The following is a 24,796-nucleotide window of genomic DNA, read 5'->3' as shown; positions in this document are numbered from 1 at the left end:
TATATTTCTATGAAAACTTACATTTAAGATATATTTGAGCTTGAGAAAAAATTTTTGTTTCGAAATCAAACTATATAACTTTTAATTTATTATAAAAAAAATATATATTTTCGAAATATCGACACAAAATTTTTGCGTATTATCATTGATTTTCACCCAAATTTCATATACTTGACAATAAAAAAAAAATACTTAACTTGAAGAGAATTTTTTCAACTTTTACGTTAATGCAGAACTTATTTAAGAGCTCTCGTAGAATCTTTCCTAGAATATAAGTTTCCCCTATTTGTCAAGAAAATATCGGAGTTTTGAAAATCTCAGCGGACACCATTTTTTCAATAAATAATTACGTCGTACGTTAAATACATGCGTATTAAGTATTTCAAAAAAATGCTTTTTATTTAAATTAATTCCGAAATTTTGTAAAAACCGAAAAGTTGTGATTTTACCATAAATAATTTATGTAACTAGGAAATTGCAAAACACGTTTGTTTATAAAAGATCATATATAAACTCATTTTTGAGACTAAAATAAAAATAAAATAAAAAAATGTTAAGCACTTCCTTCATACAAATGGACAAATATCAACGAAAAATGTGTCCTTATACAAAGACATATTCTTGCTGAACTTTGATTTTAAAATTTTGACACAGAAATTGTAAACAATTTTATGAGAAATAAAAATATAAGATTGGAGCACACATTAGTTGGACTGGAAAGTTGGCAGTTCTATACATCACTATGCTGCTAGTAAATAAATCCACAACAACAGCAAAGTAAGCAGCTACACATATGTATACGTACACATTAAAACAATCTGCCACACATACATGTAAACCACTAAGCTAACAGCAAAGAGAATATTTCACATACATATATGTAGTCGGCAGCTAGGGGCAGAAGTTCTTACAAATGCACACGCATATAGCAAAAAGAGAAACGTATATATCAGATACATAAAGGAGACATAAATAAGGAGCTGTTCGCTTCTAGGCCTTAGGAGAAATGGGTGAACGAGGTATCCGAGAATATGAAGGCAGAGCAAGCTGAGGAATAATCTGTCAGTTTGGTGAAAGTACTATTGCAGTTAGTGAAAGTACTACTACAGAAAAGTTGTAAATAAAGGAGCTATTGCTATACTGAATATTTGAGTTATTTATTCCATAGTTCAGCGATTCGAACGATAGCAGACTGCGCAAAATAATGAGAATTTCCCAAAATTTGTTATAATATAGCCAATTAATTTTTATTTTTATCTCTCATACATATTTTTACAATTTCTATGTCAAAATTTTAAAATCAAAGTTCTGCAAAAATATGTCTTTGTAATAAGGATACATTTTTTGCTAATTTTTGCCCATTTATATAAAGGAAGTTTTTACCATTTTTATACCTTTCATGAACATGAAATGGTATATTAACTTTGGTCCGATGTTTGTAACGTTGATAAATATAGAAGATAGACTCACCATTAAGTATACCGAATTGATCAGGGCGACGAACTGAGTTGATATATCCATGTACGTCTGTCCGTCCTTCTGTCCGTACGTCTGTCTGTTTGAACGCAAACTAGTCCCTCAAATTTTGAGATATCTCAATGAAATTAGGCACAAGGATGTATTTTTGTATTATATTAGACATTTGTCGGATCCGGTAGGATCGGACCACTATAACTCATATCTCCCATACAACCGATCGTTCAGATAAGACGATTTTGGTCATTCCTGCCGCAATTTAGAAAGTATAAACTTGAAACTCGGTGATATATATTCTAATATATCAAAGAAGATTTTCTAAAAAAATCACTTTGAGCGGAGCTATATATAGTATATATCCCATGCAACCGATGGTTCAGATAGAAAGATTTTTGGAAATTTCTCCTTAATTTCCAATATAAAAACGTTAAACTTGGTGATATTAATTATAATATATCATAGAAGATTTCCTGTAAAAATCATTTCTATCGGACCTATATATAATATATATCCCATACAACCGATCGTTCAGATTAGGGGGTTTTTTGCCATTTTTTTATATTTACCTCAAAATCGTTTAGGTATGTACATCTGTTCACTATATATTTCTTATCTTATACAGCGCATTATTTGGAGATTACGAATGGGATAAGATTATTGTTCAGCCCATTCATGAAAGGTATGAAGTATTTGGCACAGCCGAAAACAGTCCCGTCCTTACTTGTTTTATTTTCATTTTATTTTCTACGTTTTAGTTCTAGGTGGAAATGTGTAGAGTAACTTCGGGTATTGCGATATGGGAGGGTTGTGTTATATACCCGCTTATTTTCTGAACTATGCTTTCTTCAACAAGAACTTGTTATTTAAAATATGTATAACGGCAGAAAACTGTTGCAGCAGAATTATATATGCTGACGAATGCTTCGTTTGCTCTCATTGAGTGGTGCGGTCGTAATTATTCAAGTGCGTACTTTTCAAATCGGTTTCTTTGAATTTAACACACATTTTTTTAAAACAATATTTAGTTTTCATTTAACGCGAACCTATTTAGCTATAGATCAGGTAAGTTTTCAATAAAGTGAAGTGGAATTTTTAAAAACAAATTAAATTTAAAACAAGTAAGGAAGGCTAGGTTCGGGTGTAACCGAACATTACATACTCAGCTGAGAGCTTTGGAGACAAAATAAGGGAAAATCACCATTTAGGAAAATGAACCTAGGATAACTCTGGAATGTGTTTGTATGACATGGGCATCAAATGAAAGGTATTAAAGGGCATTTTAAAAGGGAGTGGGCCATATTTCTATAGGTGGACACAATTTCGGGATATCGCCATAAAGGTGGACCAGGCGTGACTCTAGAATGTGTTTGTAGGATATGGGTAATAAATGAAAGGTGGTAATGAGTATTTGAAAAGGGAGTTATCCTTAGTTCTATAGGTGGACGTCTTTTCGAGATATCACCATAAAGGTGGACCAGGGGAGACTCTAGAATCTCTTTGTACGATATGGGTATCAAATGAAAGGTGTTAATGAGTATTTTAAAAGGGAGTGGGCCTTAGTTCTATAATTCATATTTGATATAGAATTATGGCATTTTTTTCAGTTTTCGTAATTTTCGATATCGCAAAAGTGGGCGTGGTCATAGTCAAATTTCGGCCATATTTTATACCAAGATAAAGTGAGTTCAGATAAGTACGTGAACTAGTTTAGTTAAGATATATCGATTTTTGCTCAAGTTATCATGTTAACGGCCAAGCGGAAGGACAGGCGGTCGACTGTGTAAAAAAACTGGGCATGGCTTCAACCGATTTCGCCCATTTTCACAGAAAACAGTTATCGTCATAGAATCTATGCCCGTACCAAATTTCATAAGGATTGGTAAATGTTTGTTCGACTTATGGCATTAAAAGTATTCTAGACGAATTAAATGACAAAGGGCGGAGCCACGCCCATTTTGAAATATTCTTTTATTTTTGTATTTTGTTGCACCATATCATTACTGGAGTTGAATGTTGGCATAATTTACCTATATTCTGTAAAAATATCAAATTTTTTGTGAAAATTTGACTTAAAAAATTTTTTTTTTTTAAAGTGGGCGTGTTCGTCATCCGATGTTGCTAATTTTTATTTAGCACACATATAGTAATAGGAGTAACGTTTCTGCCAAATTTCATCATCATATCTTCAATGACTGCCAAATCACAGCTTGCAAAACTTTTAAATTACCTTATTTTAAAAGTGGGCGGTTCCACGCCCATTGTCCAAACTTTTACTAATTTTCTATTCTGCGTCATAAGGTCAAACCACCTACCAAGTTTCATCGCTTTATCCGTCTTTGGTAATGAATTATCGCACTTTTTCTGTTTTTCGAAATTTTCGATATCGAAAAAGTGGGCGCGGTTGCAGTCCGATTTCGTTCGTTTTAAATAGCAATCTGAGATGAGCGCCCAGGAGCCCACGTACCAAATTTCATCAAGATACCTCAAAATTTACTCAAGTTATCGTGTTTATGGACGGACGGACGGACGGACATGGCTAAATGAATTCCTTTTTTCGCACAGATCATTTTGATATATAGAAGTCTATAGCTATCTCGATTAGTTTATGCCCTTACAGATTGCCGTTATGCGAACAAAGTTAATATACTCTGTGAGCTCTGTTCAGCTGAGTATAAAAAGTTAAATTCGGCTAATGTGATATGGTATATGGTATATTACATTAAACTCCTAACCTATTAACAACAAACAAGTGATGTATTTTTCTGTATTCTGTTAGATCATGACCAAGAAAGGCAATATTCGAAAGTGGAATGCCGAGAGTATGAGGAAAGCCATGTTAGCTGTGAGAGGAGACAAGATGGGCATACTCTTGGCTTCAAAAACATTTTGTGTGCCATTTGCAACGTTACAAAGAGCCGCTCGCAGTGACCGATCTATAGATTATATTTTGAACACGCCACTAGAATGCAAACCCGTATTCAACCAAGACTTGGAAATGGAACTGGTAAAATATGTTAAGGAAATGGAGTCACGGTTTTGGGGACTCACTCGCAGCGATATCCGCTCCCTCGCGTTTCAAGTTGCGAAGCGCAATATTATTGACAACTCATTTTCTTTGATAAAGGAATGCGCGCGTAAGGATTGGTTGCATGCCGTTCTAAAAAGGCACACGTCCGAAATAAGCCTACGAAGCGCGACAGGAACCTCAATGGCTAGTGCTAAATGCTTTAATGAGGAAAGCGTGAGTAAAGTTTATAGCTTATTGGAGAACGAGTACGAGAAGTATAATTTCGCTCCAACGCGAATATGGAACGTGGACGGGACCAGATTGTCTATTGTTCAAAGTAGGCAGCCGAAAATTTTGGCGGCGAAAGGAAAAAGGCAAATTCGATATATGGCGTCAGCGGAGGGAGGATGTTTTATTACCGTGGTAAACTGTGCAAGGGGGGCTTCTGTTCCACCATTTTTTATTTTTCCCAGAAAAAAACCGTATCCACTGTTAATGAGACATGCCCCTCCCGGTTACGATTCTTCTTGTCATATATCCGGCTGGATACAAATACTAATATTCACTAAATGGTTTGATCATTTCCTACGGTTCACCAAACCTTCAAAAGAAAACCCAATGCTGCTCATTTTAGACGGTCATTATAGTCATACGAGAAATATTGAGGTTCTTGACAAAGCTCGTCATAATGGTGTTGTTATTATATCTTTACCACCACATTGTACACACAAGATGCAACCTCTCGATAAATCGTTTGTGGGGCCCTTAAAACGTATTATAATGACGAAATACGAAGTTTTATGCGAGAACAAGGCCAAAAGATAACCCAATTCGACGTTGTTGAGTTGTTCTCACAAGCATATTTTCAAACAGCTCAGATCGCAATAAATGGGTTTAAGTGTACTGGAATTTATGCTTTTGATAAACATATATTACAAGAAGCCAACTTTATCGCTGAAAGATAAAAACATTTTCACGAAGAAGCTTCTATGCAAGCAAACTTAGAAGAATCAGTCGCCAGCACTAGTAGTGCAGCTATGAGAAAATTTGTAACATCTTGGAAGATCTCACCACCGCCGAAAATAAAACAATCTACTAGCTCCAGAGGTAAATGATCAGTTGCGACGGTATTAACAACATCGCCATACAAATCATCTTTGGAGGAGAGCATAAGGAATGCCGAGAAGCGAAAGAAGAAGCCACCAAAAACCAAATAGGGAAAGTTCTTCGAGCGAATCTGAAGAAAGTTTGCAGTTGCCGAGCTCAGATGAAGACCCTTGGATAGAGGCTCCGCCTAGTAACGATACGGTGTGTGCTTTTTGTAATAAGGTATTTGAGATTGACGAAGGCAACCCAACATGGTTATCGTGTTTACAATGCGATTTAGTTTGGACAGTAAAAGCCTCCCTAAATGGCAAGCTACTTTTGTATGCGAGTCTTGTAAGTCATCTTAGAAAATTGAGACTCAAGATCTTTTCAATATCTAATTATCTATCAATGTATTTTATTTGAACTTTTTTTGAATTTAGTTTAAGAATTTTTAAAGATATACATTTGTACCTATGAATAAAATGTTTGGTTCTGTTTGAAGTTCTGAATAATAAATGAAAATATATAAAATTTCCATGGGTCTTACTTCTATACATGTTTGTCTGGGGCTAAACTCTTCCGGGTATAAAAACTGGGCGTGGCTTCAACCGATTTCGTCCTTTTTCACAGAAAACAGTTATCGTCCAATAATCTAAGCCGCTACCAAATTTTACAAGGATTGGTAAATTTTTGTTCGACTTATGGCGTTAAAAGTATCCTAGACAAATTAAATGAAAAAGGGCGGAGCCACGCCCATTTTGAAATTTTCTTTTATTTTTATATTTTATTGCACCATATCATTACTGGAGTCGAATGTTGACATAATTTACATATGTACTGTAAAGATATTAAAGTTTTTGTTAAAATTTGACTTAAAAAAAAATTTTTTTTTAAGTGGGTGTGGTCGTTCTCCGATTTTGCTAATTTTTATTAAGCATCATGATATCTTCAACCACTGCCAAATTACAGCTTGCAAAACTTTTAAATTACCTTCTTTCAAAAGTGGGCGGTGCCACGCCCATTGTCCAAAATTTTACTATTTTTCAATTCTGCGTCATAATTTCAACTCACCTACCAAATTTGATCGCTTTATCCATGTTTGGTAATGAATTATCACACTTTTTCGGTTTTTCGAAATTTTCGATATCGAAAAAGTGGGCGTGGTTATAGTCCGATATCGTTCATTTTAAATAGCGATCTGAGATGAGTGCCCATGAACCTACATACCAAACTTCATCAAGATATCTCAAAATTTACTCAAGTTATCGTGTTAACGGGCATGGCTCAATAAATTTTTTTTTCGATATTGATGATTTTGATATATGGAAGTCTATATCTATCTCGATTCCTTTATACCTGTACAACCAACCGTTATCCAATCAAAGTAAATATACTTTGTGAGCTCTGCTCAACTGAGTATAATACCTTGTATTAAGTTTTCAAAAATAAATATTTTTGTCTCAGAGTTTATATTACAGATGACGTTTTTTGGTAGCCGAACAATACATACCAGAGACAAGTTGTCCCACCGAAAAATCATACTCGTACAAATCATCCCCATGAAAAGTTATAACCAGGAAAATCATTCGATTTTCCATATTTGCATATTTGCATAGACATACACAAACCAAATAAAATACCAACTTTCGAGACACATTCTCAAATGCACCTAAATTAACCACCACGGCAACTTAGATATAAAACAAGTTTAAAAGGGTCGTAGACTAGAATAATAAGCTATAACTTAGCAAAAAATAGTTTTGAATCAATGATATTTCACTTATCAAGTTTTATTTTAAGAGGAAATGGGGAGACATTTTTTTTAAACGGGCAGTGCCAGGTGTTATGTAGAAAAGTAATTTATCTGAAATGAAATGTACAATTGAAGCTCGCGCTGAGTATATAATGTTCGGTTACACCCGAACTTAGACACCTTTACTTGTTGATATTGCGTAGACAATTTTGACGTATTATCCAAAAATTGACTTCTCCATTTTCAGTTATCTAGAGTTACTGTACAGCAACTCAGAATTTTTTTTTGCTTTTACTATTTCAAAAATTTCAAAAAAACAAATTGCGTTATTTTGCAGAAAATTTTTCCTCTTTCTTAAGAGTTTTTCTTGCAGTAATATCTATTTTGATGACGTAACATAAATATAAATATATCGGTTACGCTTTCTAATAAAATGTGTATTTGTCTTCTCTTCGTAGGTGAGTCTTTGGAAAATACAGAACATTGCTTTTGAGTTAACTTAAATTCAGAGGTAACTTGACATGAGGAGTACAATTCATAACATCAAATTGTAGAACGGCATGTTAATTTTTAACTAAGAGTTAACCTCACATTTGAGTTAAAAAGTAACCTGCCGCTCTGCAAGTGGGCCTAAGAACTATAAAGGGAAGACTGTAAGTACCTCATAATCCAAAGGTACCGATTTTGTATTATTTCTTTATTTTCTTCTTTCTCTATACGGCAGTAAAAATTGAAATAGCAATAACAATAATAAATTTTGATAATTCGAAATTTTTTTGCAACAAATTTAAATAAAATCTAAGACGCGATAATCTCACAAAAGATTTTAGGCCGAGCTTTCTTCTTTCCCAATTTGCGTCATGCTCCATTCAATTTTCCTATAAATTGGCGGGACGGGACCTACTTGTTTTAATCTGACTCCGAATGGCATCTGCAAGGCGGATGAGTTTTCACTGAGAAACTTTTCATGGCACAAATATATTCAGAGTATTTGCCAAATTACTGTCGAGCGGCGACACAGCTTAGAAAAACTTTCTGCTAATTTTTGATAAGAATTGCTTCAACTTTTTTTTGTTCACTGCTGTGCAAATTTCAACCCATTTAAATTTATAAGCACATTTATTTCATGCGATTCCGGGTAGTTTACCACTGCCGACCGATTCCAAAAAGTCGCATATACGGCATTATAATATCCGATGCTTCGGCACGCTTCTACTTACTGATTACGTGCCCTTACATAGAACCCATTGACATGTAATTTGTTATTGTCACCACTGCTGTGGTTTCTGTCGTCATAAGCATAACGTAAGAATTGTAGGGTAAATTCATTTGAAATTTTATGACGGAAAGAGAAGTTTGATGTTTTATTGTTTGTATACATTGCGAATAATCTTGCCATATTGGTTAAATTGTAAAATGGAAGTTTTGAAAAATTTTTGTAGAACTTTTGCATATTTGTTGCGTAGACTTCAAAGAACAGCAAACAGCATGATGTTGTAATAAAACATCACTCCAAATATACGTAACTGAAAAAAAGCCATAAAATGCTAAACCATTCAAACCATAGGTCCGGACGTACTTGCCATGCATATACTAAAAAATCTTGGAAATGAGGGTATCAGTAACCTCGTGCTTGGCCTGAAATTCTCTATTTTCATATTCGTTGTACCTATAAAATGGATATTGGCGACTCTGCTACCGCTACTAAAGCCACCACGTAGAGTCATACCTTCCAATGTCTGCCATGTCACAAGTCGCGAAGATACTTGAAGCTGTCAAAACAATAACTATGTTATTTTTTGTTCTGTCAGTTATGTCTGGTCTGTACGGACATAGAGTGCTCCAGCGAAACAGCACGGTTGAAAAAAGTCCTAGCAAAGGGAAACATATTCCAGGGACTAATAAAGAAAGAGAACGGGGAATGGTCACGTAATAGTGAGGAATCCCTTGAGGTGCTTCTCGATACACATTTCCCACCGGGAGACGGTTTAGAAGAGCCAGTAGAGATCACTCACACTTCGATCACGGAGCTAGTAGTGCCGGGCTTGGTGACCGATACCAAGATCGAGTGGGCAGTGAAGACGTTTTCTAAGTTTAAATCGCCGGGCCCAGATGGTATATTCCCGGCCATGCTACAAGTCTCAAGTAGGGCGGCCGTGGAATGGCTTAAAATAATATTCAATGGGTGCATAAGACTGAATCATGTACCGCACTCTTGGAGAACTGCTCGTGTAGCTTTTCTACCAAAGGCGGGGAAGATCGGTCACGTGTATCCCAAAGACTATAGACCCATAAGCTTAACATCATTTCTGCTCAAAACCTTTGAGAGGCTGATAGATGTGTACATAAAGTCCCACGTGGATGAAAAGCTGCTCTCCACAACAAAGCATGCGTACACCAAAGGCAAGTCGGTAGACACCGCATTGCATAGGGTGGTAATAAGCATAGAGAAATCCCTGGAATATAAGGAGTATGCTCTAGGAGTATTCTTGGACATTACCGGGGCTTTCAATAATGTTGCAAAATGGGCGATTATGGATGGTCTTAATTACATTAAAGTACATCCTGCCTTAATCAGATGGATCGGCTGCATGTTAAATTTGCAGAAAGATTGCATCACAATGGGGATTGTACGAGGCCACAAAATGAGTTGACAGGGGCGCGCCGCAGAGAGGGGTGCTATCACCTCTGCTGTGGACGCTGGTCATCAACCAACTGCTCAGGCAATTCGATGAGGGACCCGTAAAACTTACGGCTTACGCAGATGACGTTGCAATTGTCATAAGTGGAAAGTGCCTTCCAACGATTAGTTCTGATGGATCGGGCGCTTCGGGATATTCATACCTGGGCATCTAATGTTGGGTTGAAAGTCAATGCGGAGAAGACGGATATGGTCTTGTTTACAAAGAGGAACAAGGTCCCAAATTGGACCAGGCCTAAGTTAGGAGCGGTGACCTTACAGGAGAAACCTTGCACAAAATATCTAGGAATCATCCTAGACAGTAAGCTGTCATGGAAGCTCAACGTGGAGGAGAGGGTCAAGAAGGCCTCAACGGCACTCTATGCATGTAAAAGAATGCTGGGGTGTACGTGGGGCCTATCGCCCTCTCTTTCTCACTGGGTTTTTACTGCGATTGTAAGCCCTATTCTATACTATGGAGTTCTTGTTTGGTGGAAAGCCACACAAAAAACAACACACCTCAAAAAATTAGAGGGGGTATGCAGACTATCGATGCTTAGCATTACGGGAGCCCTGAAAACAACCCCGACGGCTGCACTGTATGCCATTCTGCACATCCCACCTGTAGACCTGGTAGCAAAGAACAAAGCGTTAACGACCGCAACCAGGCTCGGTGCTTCGGGGCAGCTTGAGCGCCGACCATATGGCCATAGTAGTATAGCGTCATCAATCACAAGACGAACATACTACATGATTCCCTATCTGCGCTTCGAGGGAGATCTTAAGGCCACAATAGAGGTGGACGGTTGGCGCAAGGGTGCGCAAATGGCGGACGAGGCGATACATGTGTACACCGATGGTTCCAAAGTAGTGGAAGGAGTAGGGTCTGCGGTATACTGCGCTGATCCAGAAATAAGCAGATCCTACAGGCTGCCGGATTACTATAGCGTTTTCCAAGCGGAAATATTAGCCGTAACAAAAGCAGTAGAAACCCTGGAAGAGAATAGCTTAAGCTGCAACCGTGTTAACTTTTATATTGACAGCAGCAATTAAGCCAATAATCTCGCATAGCACAGCATCTAAATGCGTGTTAGAGTGTAAGCAGTCTCTGGAGAGAATCGGGACAGGGAGAAGCATACATCTATATTGAGTCCCAGGGCATATGGGAATAGATGGGAATGAAAAAGCGGACGAACTAGCTAAAAAGGGCGCATCCCTTGAAGCTTGCTCCGTGGATGTTCAAATTAGATTGGGCGAGATTAAGCGAATGCGAGAGGTGCACATGATCGATCAAGCGGGAAAGGCGTGGGTTCAAACGCGGGGCTGTAAAGTTTCGAAGATTATGTGTAGGTCTTACAACCGTAGACTAACGCAGTTGCTTCTATCATTAAAAAGAGAGGACTGTAGACTCATGACGGGTATTCTGACTGGACACTGCCTTCTGGCGTCACATGCCTTTAAATTAGGCTTGGCCAGTGATAGCAGATGTAGGAAGTGCGGGTTGGAGGAGGAAACGATCGAGCACGTTCTGTGCTCGTGCCCTGCACTTGCCAGGCTAAGACTCCAGCTATTAGGAGCGATACAGCTGTCAGATCAAGAAGCAGCAAGTGGCTTAAGTCCTAGGAAGCTTCTAGTATTTGCCAAGGGGACGGAGTTATTTTATAACATAGGTCCTGGTTTTTGATAGGGTTTTTCAGTTTGGTCGTTAAAACAAACTTCTGGTAACACTACGGACTCAATCAGTCTATGTGAGGTCCTCATGGACCGGCCAGTTCAACCTACCCACCTACCATTCTGGATTAATTTCGTTTTATGGTATCGAGTTTGTTTGCAAGATTACTTTGGTGAGATGATTTCGGAAGGACATCTGGAGCTTTTCTAGACTATCTACAGATCAAGTCGGAACTTTTTCGGAATATTTTCGGTACAGTGCAGTGATAGTTATGAGCACATTTGAAAAAAAAATCGGCGCTATATTAGAATGATTTCGGAATTGGTTTCGAAATTGTTGTTGGAATCATTTTGATACAAACTCAGGATAAATCCGGGACTTTTCCAGATCATATCTGAATTTTTTATGGTAATTTTCGTTACTTTGTCTGTATCAGTTCGGGATTGTTTTCAGCATAATTTGGGAACAATTTTAAGATGATTCGGAACCGGATGTTTTCAGAATAATTTCGGAAGTACTTCGGAATTCTTTCGGGATTTCGTTGGATTATATCGAAATTATTTCTGTACCATATTGTGATAATTTCAGGCCTGGCGCTTTTCATTTCGCGATTGTTTTGAAGTTCGCCTTGGTTTTATTTTGGGGTGATTTCAGAAATTATTTTGGGACATTCTACGGATAATTTCGGAAATTTTTCGGTGCACTTCAGACATAATTTTGCGATTATTTTAATAAAATTTCGGGGCTATTTGAGGATCATTTCAGGATTGGTTTGAAGCTGTTTTCGAAATCATTTAAACTGTTTTGGGATTTTTTAAATGTAATGACGGGATCGTTTCTTTACTATTTCGGAACTATTTTTGGACAATTTACAACCCATGTAGGGAAAATTTCGAGACTGTCTGAGTAGTTCAGGATCATTTCAACCTTGCCACCATTTCGGGATTTATATCGGAAATGTTTAAGCATTAATATAGAGATCAATTCGGTATCATTCGGGTCATTTCAGTATTATTTTCGAATCATTTAAGCATTGCATTCAGGCTCATTTCTTCCTCAATTTTTATAGACCCATGCTTAATTGGTGTTTCGTGTTCATGTACATATTTCTATTATATTAGCCCTGCTGTCCCTGACGACATTTCATTTATAATTATTTTATGAACACCAAATTCGCGTGCACTTTACCCACAAATCTTTGCCTCAGATAAATAAAACCTCTCCTTAGTCTTGTCACTTCAAGGGAACCCTTCCCAGGATACATCCCATTTTTATTGGACGTTGGATTAGCGCAATACCCTCAGGTGGCCCAATAAAACCAGGCTAAGCCTGTTCATGTGTCCGCACCCCTTGCGACCGCCGTTAGGCATAACATCACGGGGGAAAGGCATTTAGTCCCCACTACCTCGTATGCGCATTTATCTGCGCTCCCTTCCAGCATGCATCAATTTCGTCATTACAATAAAAGCCATCTTGCTCACAGCAGTCCAACAATCGATTTGTCCGCACATTCGTGGAACTAAATTCCTAATGGAAGGCTCCTCTCCAAAAACTCTGTGTACAGACAGTCTTTCGCCGTGAAAATGTGGATAGCGAAACATTACATATTCTGCGCTTTCCAATTCGGAGGGACAGTGTGGACAAAAAGGATCCTCCTCTATCCCACGCTTATGTAGATATTCCTTGAAGCCGCCGTGCCCACTCAATATCCGTGTGAGGTGGTAATTTAGTTCGCCGTGTTTTCGCTCGTACCATTCCGCTATATTCCGGACTAGCATGAAGGTCCAGCTCCCCTTTCTCAAATTTTCCCACCGTTCTTGCCACCTAACTACTGTTCGTGACCTTGCTCTTTTCTTAGCATCTTCAGATGGTTGGCTGATTCCAATGCCATGCAGGTCGACCATTTCACCTGAGAGTAGATCTACTGGGATTTTCGTGGATAAAACATGGATCGCGTCGTCGGAAACCGTCCGATAAGCACATGCTATTCGTATAGCAGTAATGCGGTAGGCTGCTAATATATCTTTTTGGTGGATCATTTTAGATCCGTGCCATACTAGTGGTGCATATAATATTATAGAGCTCGTAACGTTGGATAATAGCTGACGGGTAGCTTCGCCTGGGCCGCTGATATTGGGCATTATTCGCCTTAGGGCTCCACTAACTCTAGTAACTTTCTCCCCCATCGCCCTGAAGTGCTCCTTAAAAGTTAGTTTTGAGTAAATGATTACTCCTAAATTTTTCAAGGAAGGCTTTGAATTTATTTGATAATCTCCTATGATTAAGACCAACTCATCCACATTCCACTTTGAGCTCACCAGAACCACTTCTGTCTTATTGCTAGCCATCTCCAGCCCTATGTTCGTCAGCCATTCTTTTATTCTTCCCACGGCGTCATTACATAATGCTGGGAGCAGTTCAAGTTTCTTGGCCACTGCTACTACGAAAATATCATCTGCATAGCCGACAATTCCCGTGCCTTCGAGAAGGCTGATTTGTAGCATATCGTCATGCATCGCTTTCCAAAGAGATGGATTTAGAACAGATCCCTGAGGGACACCGCCCGTGAAGTTGTGCTTTCCTGGTCCCTCATCCGTATTAAAAAATAGTACTTTGTCGCTTAGATAGCTACCAATTATTCGGAGCAGGTAAGCAGGTGTGCCAAAGTTTCGTAGCCCTGTCATTATCTGCATCCAATTCGCGGTGTTGAAAGCATTCCTATATCCACAGTTATCAGTGCACATAGCTTCCTTTTATTTTGGCCTCCGGTTATGGCTCCGCGGGCAATATTGACAACTGTTGGTATTGCATCTATCGTGAATCTCGATTTTCTAAATCTAAACTGACTATTTGACAGCCACCTGGGCTTTTCAGGTTCTGCTGCAGACGCTCACTAATAATACGTTCGAGAATCTTTCCTATTGAATCCAACATACAAAGTGGCCTGTATGAAGATGGCTGGTCGGGCATCTTACCAGATTTCAGCGAAAGAACCAGTATTTGACGTTTCCTTGAGCGGGCGAAGACGCTTTCTTGGAAACAGGCGTTGGAGAGATCCATAAATACCGATGTTCTAGACCTTATCGCTGATTTAAGAGCAATATTTGACACTCCATTCGGTCCTGGAGACTTACTGTCCACAACTCTTTGTGTTGCACCTAGCACCTCCTGCTTTATTATTTCTGGGATTTCCATTCTTTCGAGAACCTCACGTTGATAGGTCCGGTAATCTTGTGTCGGAAAAAGATTTTCTATGATTCTTCTCATTAGTCGTCAAATACCTTCTAATGACTTGTTGGCTTAGTTCCAACAATTGCAATGTGTCTTTCGACCTCAACATATATTAGCATCGTAGAGATCGCGGTTCTATACACTCTTTGCAAATCGCACGCTTATTCTTTGGCGAAGGACGGGAGCAGTTTATTTGGTTTGTGTCATATCATTCTCAATCCAGGCATTATGAACCTCTCTATCTATTGTAATTCACCTTACGTAGACATCAGCTCAAGGAAATGTTGTACTCATGCTGGTTGGTCAGTTTAAGCCAGAGTCTTTTTAACACCTTTAAGCTTATCAAGCACCCTGCAGTCAAACCAACTAGTTGTATACTAGAAGAATACTAGTTTGCCAAAAAACTATACCAGTATGAGTTCTGTCTTTTTTCAATATTACCAACTGGTATTTTTAACACGGCGATGTCCTACGAAATATCAATTGCCAGCCTCTGCATCAGCATCATACCAATTGACAAACTAGTCATTATATACACCAATATCATACCAATTGACATACTAGTCAGTAGACTGGGTTGGTCCCCATACAAAAAAAAAAGTTGCTAATGTCCGCCCCTAAATTTGAAGATTATGTTGAGAGGGTTTCGGAAAAATTTTTTTAATTTTTTTTGATCCTTCGAAATACAGCCAAAAAGGTTTTTTCTTTGTAACTTGGTTATTTGACGACCGATTTTTAAAATTGATTTGTATTATTTTGGCCTTGAGAAGCTCCACATTTCCGTTTAATGCCCTTTTAAGCTATGAAGTCGTTTTCACATGATTAGGTCAGCTAACAAAATTTTACAATTTCATTTAATTGAGGCAATCATAACGGCTTTAAACGTTTTCGTTACTGACTAAAGGGATAATATCGGTAGATACTGGCTGGGTTTCCGGTCTTTGTCTGTTATTCTGGAAAGGCATAGGCTTGTAAAGACAGGAAGAAAAAATTTCCTAGGCTACTGATGCCCTCATGGCACAGGTATTTTGGCATCGGTATAGGTCTTCCGTCTGGGACTATTGATATGGATGGCTTGGCCTTTTCAATAACTTCTTTAACCTCTGTTGAGGTAACGGTGAGGGTTGACTCGTCATGCTTGTGTTTATGTGCCCGTTTATTTGGACGATATCTGGTATTGTCAACTGAAGTATGCATTGAAAATTGGCTACAGAAAGCACTCGCGCATTTCCTCGAGCCGTATTAATAACATCACAAAATTATAGTAAATGAACTAGAATGTTTGCTGACTACTTTGGCTTTTGACTGCAGGGCACTTACTTCTGCCTACATGTGCCTTATCATGACGCTAATCTGGCCGGGAAAACCCGTATGACTTGATTAGCTCCCTTTTAGCTTTCAGTTTGAGCTAAATTTCAATACTATACACCTATTTTCTTATTGTCTCTATCTATGGCATACTAGCGATGTTCACCTCATCTTTCTGCCTTGCAGTTTTCATGGGTATTTCTGGCTACTATGAGCTTCATTTTTCCTCTAGTTTTTCAGTTTAAGACACATTAGGATCCATCTATATAACACTTAAGGGGACGGACGGTTCTTGTTCACCGAAATCGATATATTCGGGCGCTATCGAGTTCACAAGCGAGTTGAATGAGAAATTTTTACTTTCATTTGTATTGCCGATTGCATCAGTCATCCTCAGTTCTAAACCTCTTTCACTACAATGAACTGCATCACTGCATTCGCAATATATCCACTTTGTAGCAGACATGTTGGCCTATGGCACGCGCAAGTATTATCCCACATGCCGCACTCACTGCCATTGCCAAATTTAGAACATGACAACAATCAGCAACCAGTAGCCACTATCCACCAACACAATCATTAGCATCAGAATCCGTGCAATTATTGCTGTTGTCACAAAGTGGGAATTCCTTACTCGTCTATGTAGCAACTCGCGGTGTGTGACACCATCGACAAGCAAAAGTAGCAGCGCATTATTGTCGAGTACCTTTCTGTTTGTATGTGTGTTTTCGTACTAATGCGCAAGTGTTTGTTTACATTTGCATTGGTATTAGCGTTGTTTGGTAACACAACTTCCATCTCACATAAATCACTAATATGCCAGTTGATATTCTGTGGCGAATTAATGTTGTTGAGCAGACGCCGGTTTCCCCATGGCTTTCCTTTCATTCTTATTTTTCGCATTTGTTATTCCTCCTCATATTTGTGTAGAGTATTATGCGAATTTATTTTGCATGTTTGCGTATATGTGGGTGCGTTTTTTGTATGCTTGTGAATATATTTATACAAATAAGGAATCTGTGCGTTGGTTTTTTGTTAACATAATTGCAAGCAATTCAAGCAATTATCTTTTACAAGCCAAAAGCAATTAAAACTCTATTATCAGCTCATTTTGCTTGTGTTAATTTTTTTCTTTTTTTTCTCTTTCACTGCTCAAAGTATATGGCTAATTATGTGTTCTATTATGTACGTTTGTATTTATTCAAAATGATACAACGATTCGCGTTTGTTGTAAAAAGCGACTGGATGTGTTCTGCAAACTGAAACGGTTTTATAGCCTGACTTTTTACTGTATTTGTAGAATTTTTTTTCCTAGCAGGGGAGCATACTTTTTTAAGTTTATGGAGCTCTGAGGGAGAGCAGCATTGTGTAAATGGCTAAGATTATAAAATTAAGTTCACCAAAAAGCTTGAGCTTTTTGAGACTACTGTGTTCACGAGTTCTAAAAAAGGACAATGCAATTGTTGTTGTTATCAATTTATTGTTGGAAAGTGATATGAAAATGGGGGGCACTTTGCTATGGAATGCATTCTTTTAAAATCCGAACCTTCAGGTCTATGGATTTTAGTCTCCTTTTACAAGAGGCACACCTTACTGCAGGAGTTTCCTAAGCACCGTAATCGGATGGAACAAGATAAGGGCGTCGTCAACAGGAGTTACAATTAACCTTTTTACCCTCGAACTATATGGTCAGTAAATATCCATGCCTAGACTGACATCATCTTGGCGTCATTAAGACAGGAACAATAACTTCTAGTCGGAGGTATTAGTAAAAACTAACATATGCAATATCTTCTTCAATGAGCCCCGACCGTCTTAATCAGCAAAGTAAAAAGAACCCAAGTTGAAGCCGACACCAGACTCTTAAACCAGAAACCTCAATCGAACTCCGAAGAGGAACTTATACAGAAATTTGATTCAGAACCCGCTAAAACCAAGAAAGGAACTATATTCGAAACTAGAACTTTATTAAAAACTCTACGAAAACCGAAACCAAAACTAAAACCGGTATTTGAAGCGAAGCAATAAATAAAATTAGAACCAAAAACGGGACTGAAGTTGAAACGGAAAATAAAAACTAAACCAAAGATTAGCTGGAATACAGAACTAAACGAAAAGCGGGAGATGAAGTTGATTCGCGACTAAAAGATATGGAAAGATAAACCGAAACAAGCTAAGAAGTTAATACCGAAACCGAAGCCGAAACCTATACTGAACCCAGAACTAAAAGTTATAAATGGAACAAAAATAGAACAAAATATTGAGATCATTACCGAACCCCGGAACCAGGATCCGAACAAGATTAAACTTTGATCGCAATCTAAGTTGAAACCAAAATTGACGCTGAAACTGAAGCAAAAGCCGTAACCCGAAGTGTAAACGAAATTAAAAGTAAAACCCGAACAAGGAGCGAAAACGAAACTGTAAGCAAAATTTTTGTCGAAACTGTAACCGGAACTGGAAACCAAACCCGAACCCGAACTATAACCGTGAATGAAACCTTAGTATGAACCAAATGCGCAATAGAATCCAGAGCCGAAATTGCAATCAGATATGAAATGGAAATCACATCGTCTGCTGCGTGGAATGTCACCCTATCTTAGCTGCCGTTTCAAAAAAACCCTATCTCAGAAAACGTTCTATTTCAGAATTTTTTTGAAGAACTCAGTTTGTTCCAATACACTTTTACTTTCACCAAATTTTGAAATAAATTGCTTTTGAAAGAAATCCTGAAATAGGACGTTTTTGAAATATATTCTGAGAAAAGTGTATATTCCACTTAGCAATCGATATTACCTATTTAAAGGCGAGAATTAAATAACGCCATACCATCTCACTTAAGGCCCTAATTGGACTCCGGGCTAAAAGTCAGTTAGGAGGGATAATCCTTTCGGAGAAATATGGCACGAAATAACTAGGAATTTCAATTGAGAGCAAATTGTCTTGCAATCTCTATGTGAAAGTGAAGATAAAAAGAGCCACCATAGATGGTATCTTTAAGGCCAGAAAAGGCAAATAGGTCCACTATGTAACAGCAATTTCCGGAGCGCAACAACTTCAACATAGTATGAACGACTCCGATCTATAAATAATAAAACCCACAAAGATTCAAAATAAGTAATAATTAAAAAGTCAAGGCAAGGCGCCAATTACTCTCTTTAATTTGCTCTTTCATGATCTTTGTACGAAATTTTTAGCTCCCCAAAAAATGGACCAAAAAGACCCTTTTATGATGAAGCTTAAGAATTAAAACGTTTCACAATAGTTTTCCTAGTGAATTTTTATATTAAAGTTGCTTGAATCTCAAACTGTCGAATCCAATTGGTACAACAATTCTTGAATTAATTTTGTTTAAATTATTTATCTAGTTATTATAGTTTATCTTCTGCCCACTCACGATCTTGCATAAATATGATGGAATGTAGGCGTGAAAACTAATTTAATATCAATCAAGTTTCTGGAAAATATTTAATTATCAATACTGAGAAGGCGAATGTGCACAAATATGTGAGTGAATTGGTTATTAAATAAATGCATATGTATACATACTTACATGCACGTATGTGGGTACATTAATGCGAATGTGGAAGCAGTGTACATGTGCATGTGCTCGTGGTTATGTATGTTATAAAATGCAAATGTATGCTAACCAATATCAAATATGAAATACCAAATTGCATCAGAGAACATACGCACATCCGCAGATTTCCACGCAATTTTGTTCATAAATAGGAAATACCCGATAGCGATAGAACTATAACTACTTCGACAAAGAGCAGTCCTATACCAAATACTCTTATTCTAACCATAAATATAAATAGAAATTGGAAAATATTGATATTGCAATTAATTGAAATTCAAATGGAAAATGAATTTGGAATTGAAATTGAATTCGATATTGAATTTTGAATTTAATTTGATATTGAAATTGAGATTGCGATTGAAATTGTAATTCAAGTAGAAATTTAATTTGAAACTAAAATGGAAATTGACTTTGAATTTGAAGTTTAGATTAACATTGAATTAAGCATAAAAAAGAGATGGAAGTTGAAATTTTAAATCAAAAACCAATTTGAAAATATAATACAATTATGCACAGCAATAAAAAAAGAAAGGTGGAGAAAATCGTAGAAATATAGGAATTAAAAGAAAAATGGAGTTAAAGAAAATCAAAAGACGATGAATAGAAGCAGACGAAAACTGAGAAAGACCATAAAAGGCAAAAAAGATGAAGGGAAAGAAGGGGGAAAGGAGGTAGATAAGGACGAAGAGAAGAGAATATATATACGGAGAATAATTGGAAAGGGGTAAGGATAGGGAAATTAGGAGGACGAGGAAGTAGGAAAGGAAGATATGGTGAAACAGGGATAAGAAAGAGAGAGATGAGAGGCAAAGTACACAAGCTATTTTTTGAAGAGGACATCATCTGCCGGGCCTGCTAATATATAACTTTATTTTATTTATATTTTTTTTATTTTTCTTACCATCTGTCTTTCTCTTTCCTTCTTTGTTACATTTTTTTTTTTTAATTTTCTTAAACTTTTGTTGCACTTTTGATTTGCCCTCTTCTCCCAGTTCCAAGTTTTCTATTTATGTCATTTGGTTTATTTGCACTCTCTGCGGCTTCCTCCGATTTGTTTTATGTACACTCACTAAGTATTTTTTCCGCTATCATCTACGCTCGTAATAACATATTATAATTTACCAGTAACAATGCGCTACATTTAGCAAATATCATTTGATTGTATACAAAATAGGCTAGTTTACAACTAGTGCTCTTCAGTGCAGGATACATCATACACTACGCTATAATTGTGTGTGTGTGTGTGTGTGTGTTAGACTAGTTGTGGTGAGAAATTTCACTCTAATTTGAGCTCATACATTTATGCATTTTTTAATATTCACACTGCAAGATTTTGTGGCTCGACATCGGCTGTGTGGCTTTAGCTGCTATCCTACAGAGTGAGTTGTTGAGTATTCTGCTGACAGCAACGGCTACAATAACTTTCATTTTTTCTTACATTCCCCCTACTTGCATTCCTCTTCTTGTTACGAGTATATTACACACTTCTAGCACTGTAATTTGCATTTTGTGTACATAACGAGCCAACAACAAAAACTACATATATGAAATGTTTAAGTGGAGCACTTGTAATCACTGTAATAGCAGCAGCAACAAAACAACAACAACAAAAGAATACACAATTTTAACAAAAACCTTTTGAGCAATTGTAACAGTGGCAGCAATTATTGCGTAAGATTAGTTAGACAGTTTGAAAGCAGATACAAAAAAAGGGAAGTGGAAATGGGAAAACGCTTGAATTGATATGCGATTATTTGTTGAATCAAACAATGATTTTTTGTAATGTGTGGGTTATGTGGATATGCGTAAGAAACTCTACATCTACTTATCAGCCACTCAAAAGCTTAAATGCACATTTGTCTTCATATGTGCATGTATTTAAATTTTAAAAGTATGTCAAAGGTTAATTGTCATAATGGACGAAGGTTTTGGAATACGTTTGACATATTTGGTTGCCCTTCTCTACGCTTTTGTTGTTTCTATGCCAACTGTTTTTTTTATTTTTTTTTTTTTTATGCCAACTGTTATCCTCACTGGCTTTGCTTTATTCTTTGTTTAGCTTTGATATATGGAGTATGGAATGAATATACTTTTGTGGGATCGAATGGATGAGTGAGAGCTACTAAATTCTTTTTACTACTTATAATATAAGATCAGTACTACAATTCATATAAGGCTTGATGTGTCCTGATCCCTGAACAGAAGTTAAAAACTCTAGAATACTATCGGGTTTCAGATGTTTTCACGTGGGTATTTATGATGTTTGCTGTTCTTTTTTTTTTTGTTGTAGAGATAAAGACACTCCCCTGGGTAGGAAAAAAAAATTCAACTGGCGAAATTTGATAAATATTGCCTCTGCGATTTCGCTGCTGTATATCAAAGGCAAAACTACTGAAACACCGCTACATAGTTTGACTTTTATTAAGAACAGACCTACTCCATATAAACAAAAAGGTTTGCTTCTGTGGTGACAAATAAAAAAAAGCTTGTCTATGCTTGATTTTACTTAAGCAAAGTTGCAGTTACATAGAAAGGATAGGACGACGAGTTAGAACGAGGCTCTGTAAACAGGGAAATATAAATGGTATATTTTAGGTGGAGGCTTTACTGATGATTTACCAAAGTTTGTGAAGAAATTTTTAATTATTTGGGGGAATATTCTGCCCGGAGCTCTATGTCAGCCGAAATTAAGCTTGCCCGTTTACAGCAGGCATTGATAGTGCCGTATGTGGAATTCAATCCGCTACTTTATCTGTGGGAACAATAAATATTTACTCTAACAGTCAGGCAACTATCAAAGCGATAATCACTACTACAGTTGGTTTCAGTGCTGCCAGGATATGCTTGAACCCACTCGAAATCGCATAGTGCTAGCTTTAAAAAAAAACAAATCAGGAGGCCAGGGCATTAGAATAAAGCTAGCCACTGTCACTCTGAGTTCTTGGCTTAAAAAGGCACTTGCTGGGCAACTACCAATATAATGACACTACCAATATCGCGAGATATTCCTGATCATATGTTGTCTGTAAAGTACGGCGGAGTTAATCGGAGTACTAATGAAGCATTGCCTTATGGTGGTTCATGCATGCACCTAAATACCACGGACAATCTCAAATATACTGTGTCAGCTTTATGGAGGATGATGTCATTTGAAGCTCAAATGTTCAGCCTTTGCTCTCTGGAGGAAATTTCCAAGGTCGATGTCCGCCTTATCCGCAACTAAATCGCTGTAATGCAGTGATTCGCATAATAATTACAAGCCGTTGTCGTCGTAAAGGCTAGGTCCCCTCCTCCAAAAGCGGTACCGCTGTATTATCACAGCTAAAGACCGGCCGGTTAACTCACCGTTTGCAGTGGTCCCGCTTTGTTGTAAACTTCGAAAACATATGGCAGACGATACGTAAATTTAAATTTTGAAATTTTTACTGTTTATTTTAGTTATTTAACATTTTTTTAAGCACGTACTATAAAAAATATATTCAATAAAATAAAAAGTCAAAAATTTTTGTATTGGGGCCCTATTCGCTTCGACTTTTTTGTGATATTGTGTAAACTTTTAAATTCTGATTCTGTAAAGCAAAACTGTGAACAAAAAAACTCACTGATAAAAGCTTCGTGAGTTTTCTTGGCAGCCAGTGTACACTATTGTAACATTCAAAACTCATACACACTGTTACAGAATAACTTTTTTGTTTTCATGGCGTCTGATGAATATTTTCTCACTGATATAAGACTTTTACATTCAGCACTCATTCAGCAAAACAATGTGCACAATAATTTACAGAACCGCATGAAAATTTAAAGTGTAAATTGTTTGTGCAAATGAGTTTTCAATAAGTGTACATTTTTCAGTTTTTCACAGTTAGGGAATTGACCCCCTGTTTATGAATAATAGTACAGCGGTAGGACAAAACCATGATGAACGAGTTTCTACTATCACGACAGCCGTAATATTTTATGCGTTGCAGCTATATTACATTGCGGTGAACTTCATCGCGGATTACTTTTTTGGAAATGGTTAATATCTAGTGAATGGGTTTTTTGAAACCAGTTCCTTTATGAAACTGGTTACATTTTATAATACCAGACATTTCTTATGAATTTCTTCCTTTTTTGGAACTGATTACGTTTATAGACTTTTAAGAAGTGGTTCATTTTAAGATACACCCGATTCATATAAGCTATACGCTCTAAATTCTATATGTTAAAAAAATTTATTGATAACAAATTTATCTATAATACCCTGATCCTTATTTGACTAAGAATTTTATGTTTGTTTTGGCCAATTTTATCTCGAAATAAGTTTTCACCAGTAAGAAGGCAGAATTAGCGATACACTAATTTATAGCGTAAGTCTAAAATCATGTCATCGAAAAGATTGTAGAAACTCCTTCAAATCTCGAAAATAAATGTCAAACATACACAAATAGCATGCAAACTCAGTAGTCCAAATATGGACCCGTTATACATTTTAAAAATCTAAAAATGCAATCAAATTATAATTTAGCAATGACTCTATCTCGACTTAGGCGATTATAACTTGTGACCACAGAATTTATCTAAACTTTTTACTGTTTATAACATATACCAAAGTTATCTTACTTGCCAATGCTTACCAAATTAAACTCGCCATCGCTTAACAATAAATACTTTTGCAACCAACAATTGCAAGTAAATTTTTGATAGAAACTTCAACTTGAAAAGCTGCTGGCTTCTCTTTCACAAAAATATCTCGGTTTTTCGCCGTTTTTCATTAGATTTCTTTTACCAATCAACAAAAATTTCGTTTTTGCGATATGCAGCTTGATTATTTTTAGTGCTGTAATTAGCACACAAATGCCGCCACAAAGCAAAAAATTTGCATTAAAAGAATGCAGCCATTCATTTAAGAGCAAAGAGAAGGTTAAACAATCAAAATTGCAGTATTTATAAAGCAGATGCCAAACCGTATTTCGAAAAAGATAAAAAAGAGATAGAAACGAACTCAAACAATTTTT

General features: G+C 37.0%; 1 protein-coding gene across 27 annotated transcripts in view; it reads left to right on the top strand.

The window, feature by feature from the left end:
* The window catches only part of LOC137244952 (uncharacterized), a 573,457-nt gene that overhangs the window by 449,488 nt on the left and 99,173 nt on the right, over positions 1-24,796 (top strand). Inside the window, exon 6 of one of the 27 annotated variants that reach the window (XM_067774769.1) lies at positions 7,784-8,928. The exons of the other annotated variants lie outside the window; for them this stretch is intronic. Coding sequence (XP_067630870.1) covers positions 7,784-7,828 — 45 coding nt within the window. The 3' untranslated portion in view covers positions 7,829-8,928. Of the gene's footprint in view, positions 1-7,783; positions 8,929-24,796 lie in introns of those variants that run through there. 27 annotated transcript variants of the gene reach the window in all.

Source organism: Eurosta solidaginis, chromosome 3, assembly GCF_040869045.1.
Source record: "Eurosta solidaginis isolate ZX-2024a chromosome 3, ASM4086904v1, whole genome shotgun sequence".
In the NCBI taxonomy this organism is placed as follows: Eukaryota; Metazoa; Arthropoda; class Insecta; order Diptera; family Tephritidae; genus Eurosta; species Eurosta solidaginis.
Note: the sequence above shows the minus strand (reverse complement) of the source record. Positions and strands in the feature narration are given on the sequence as shown.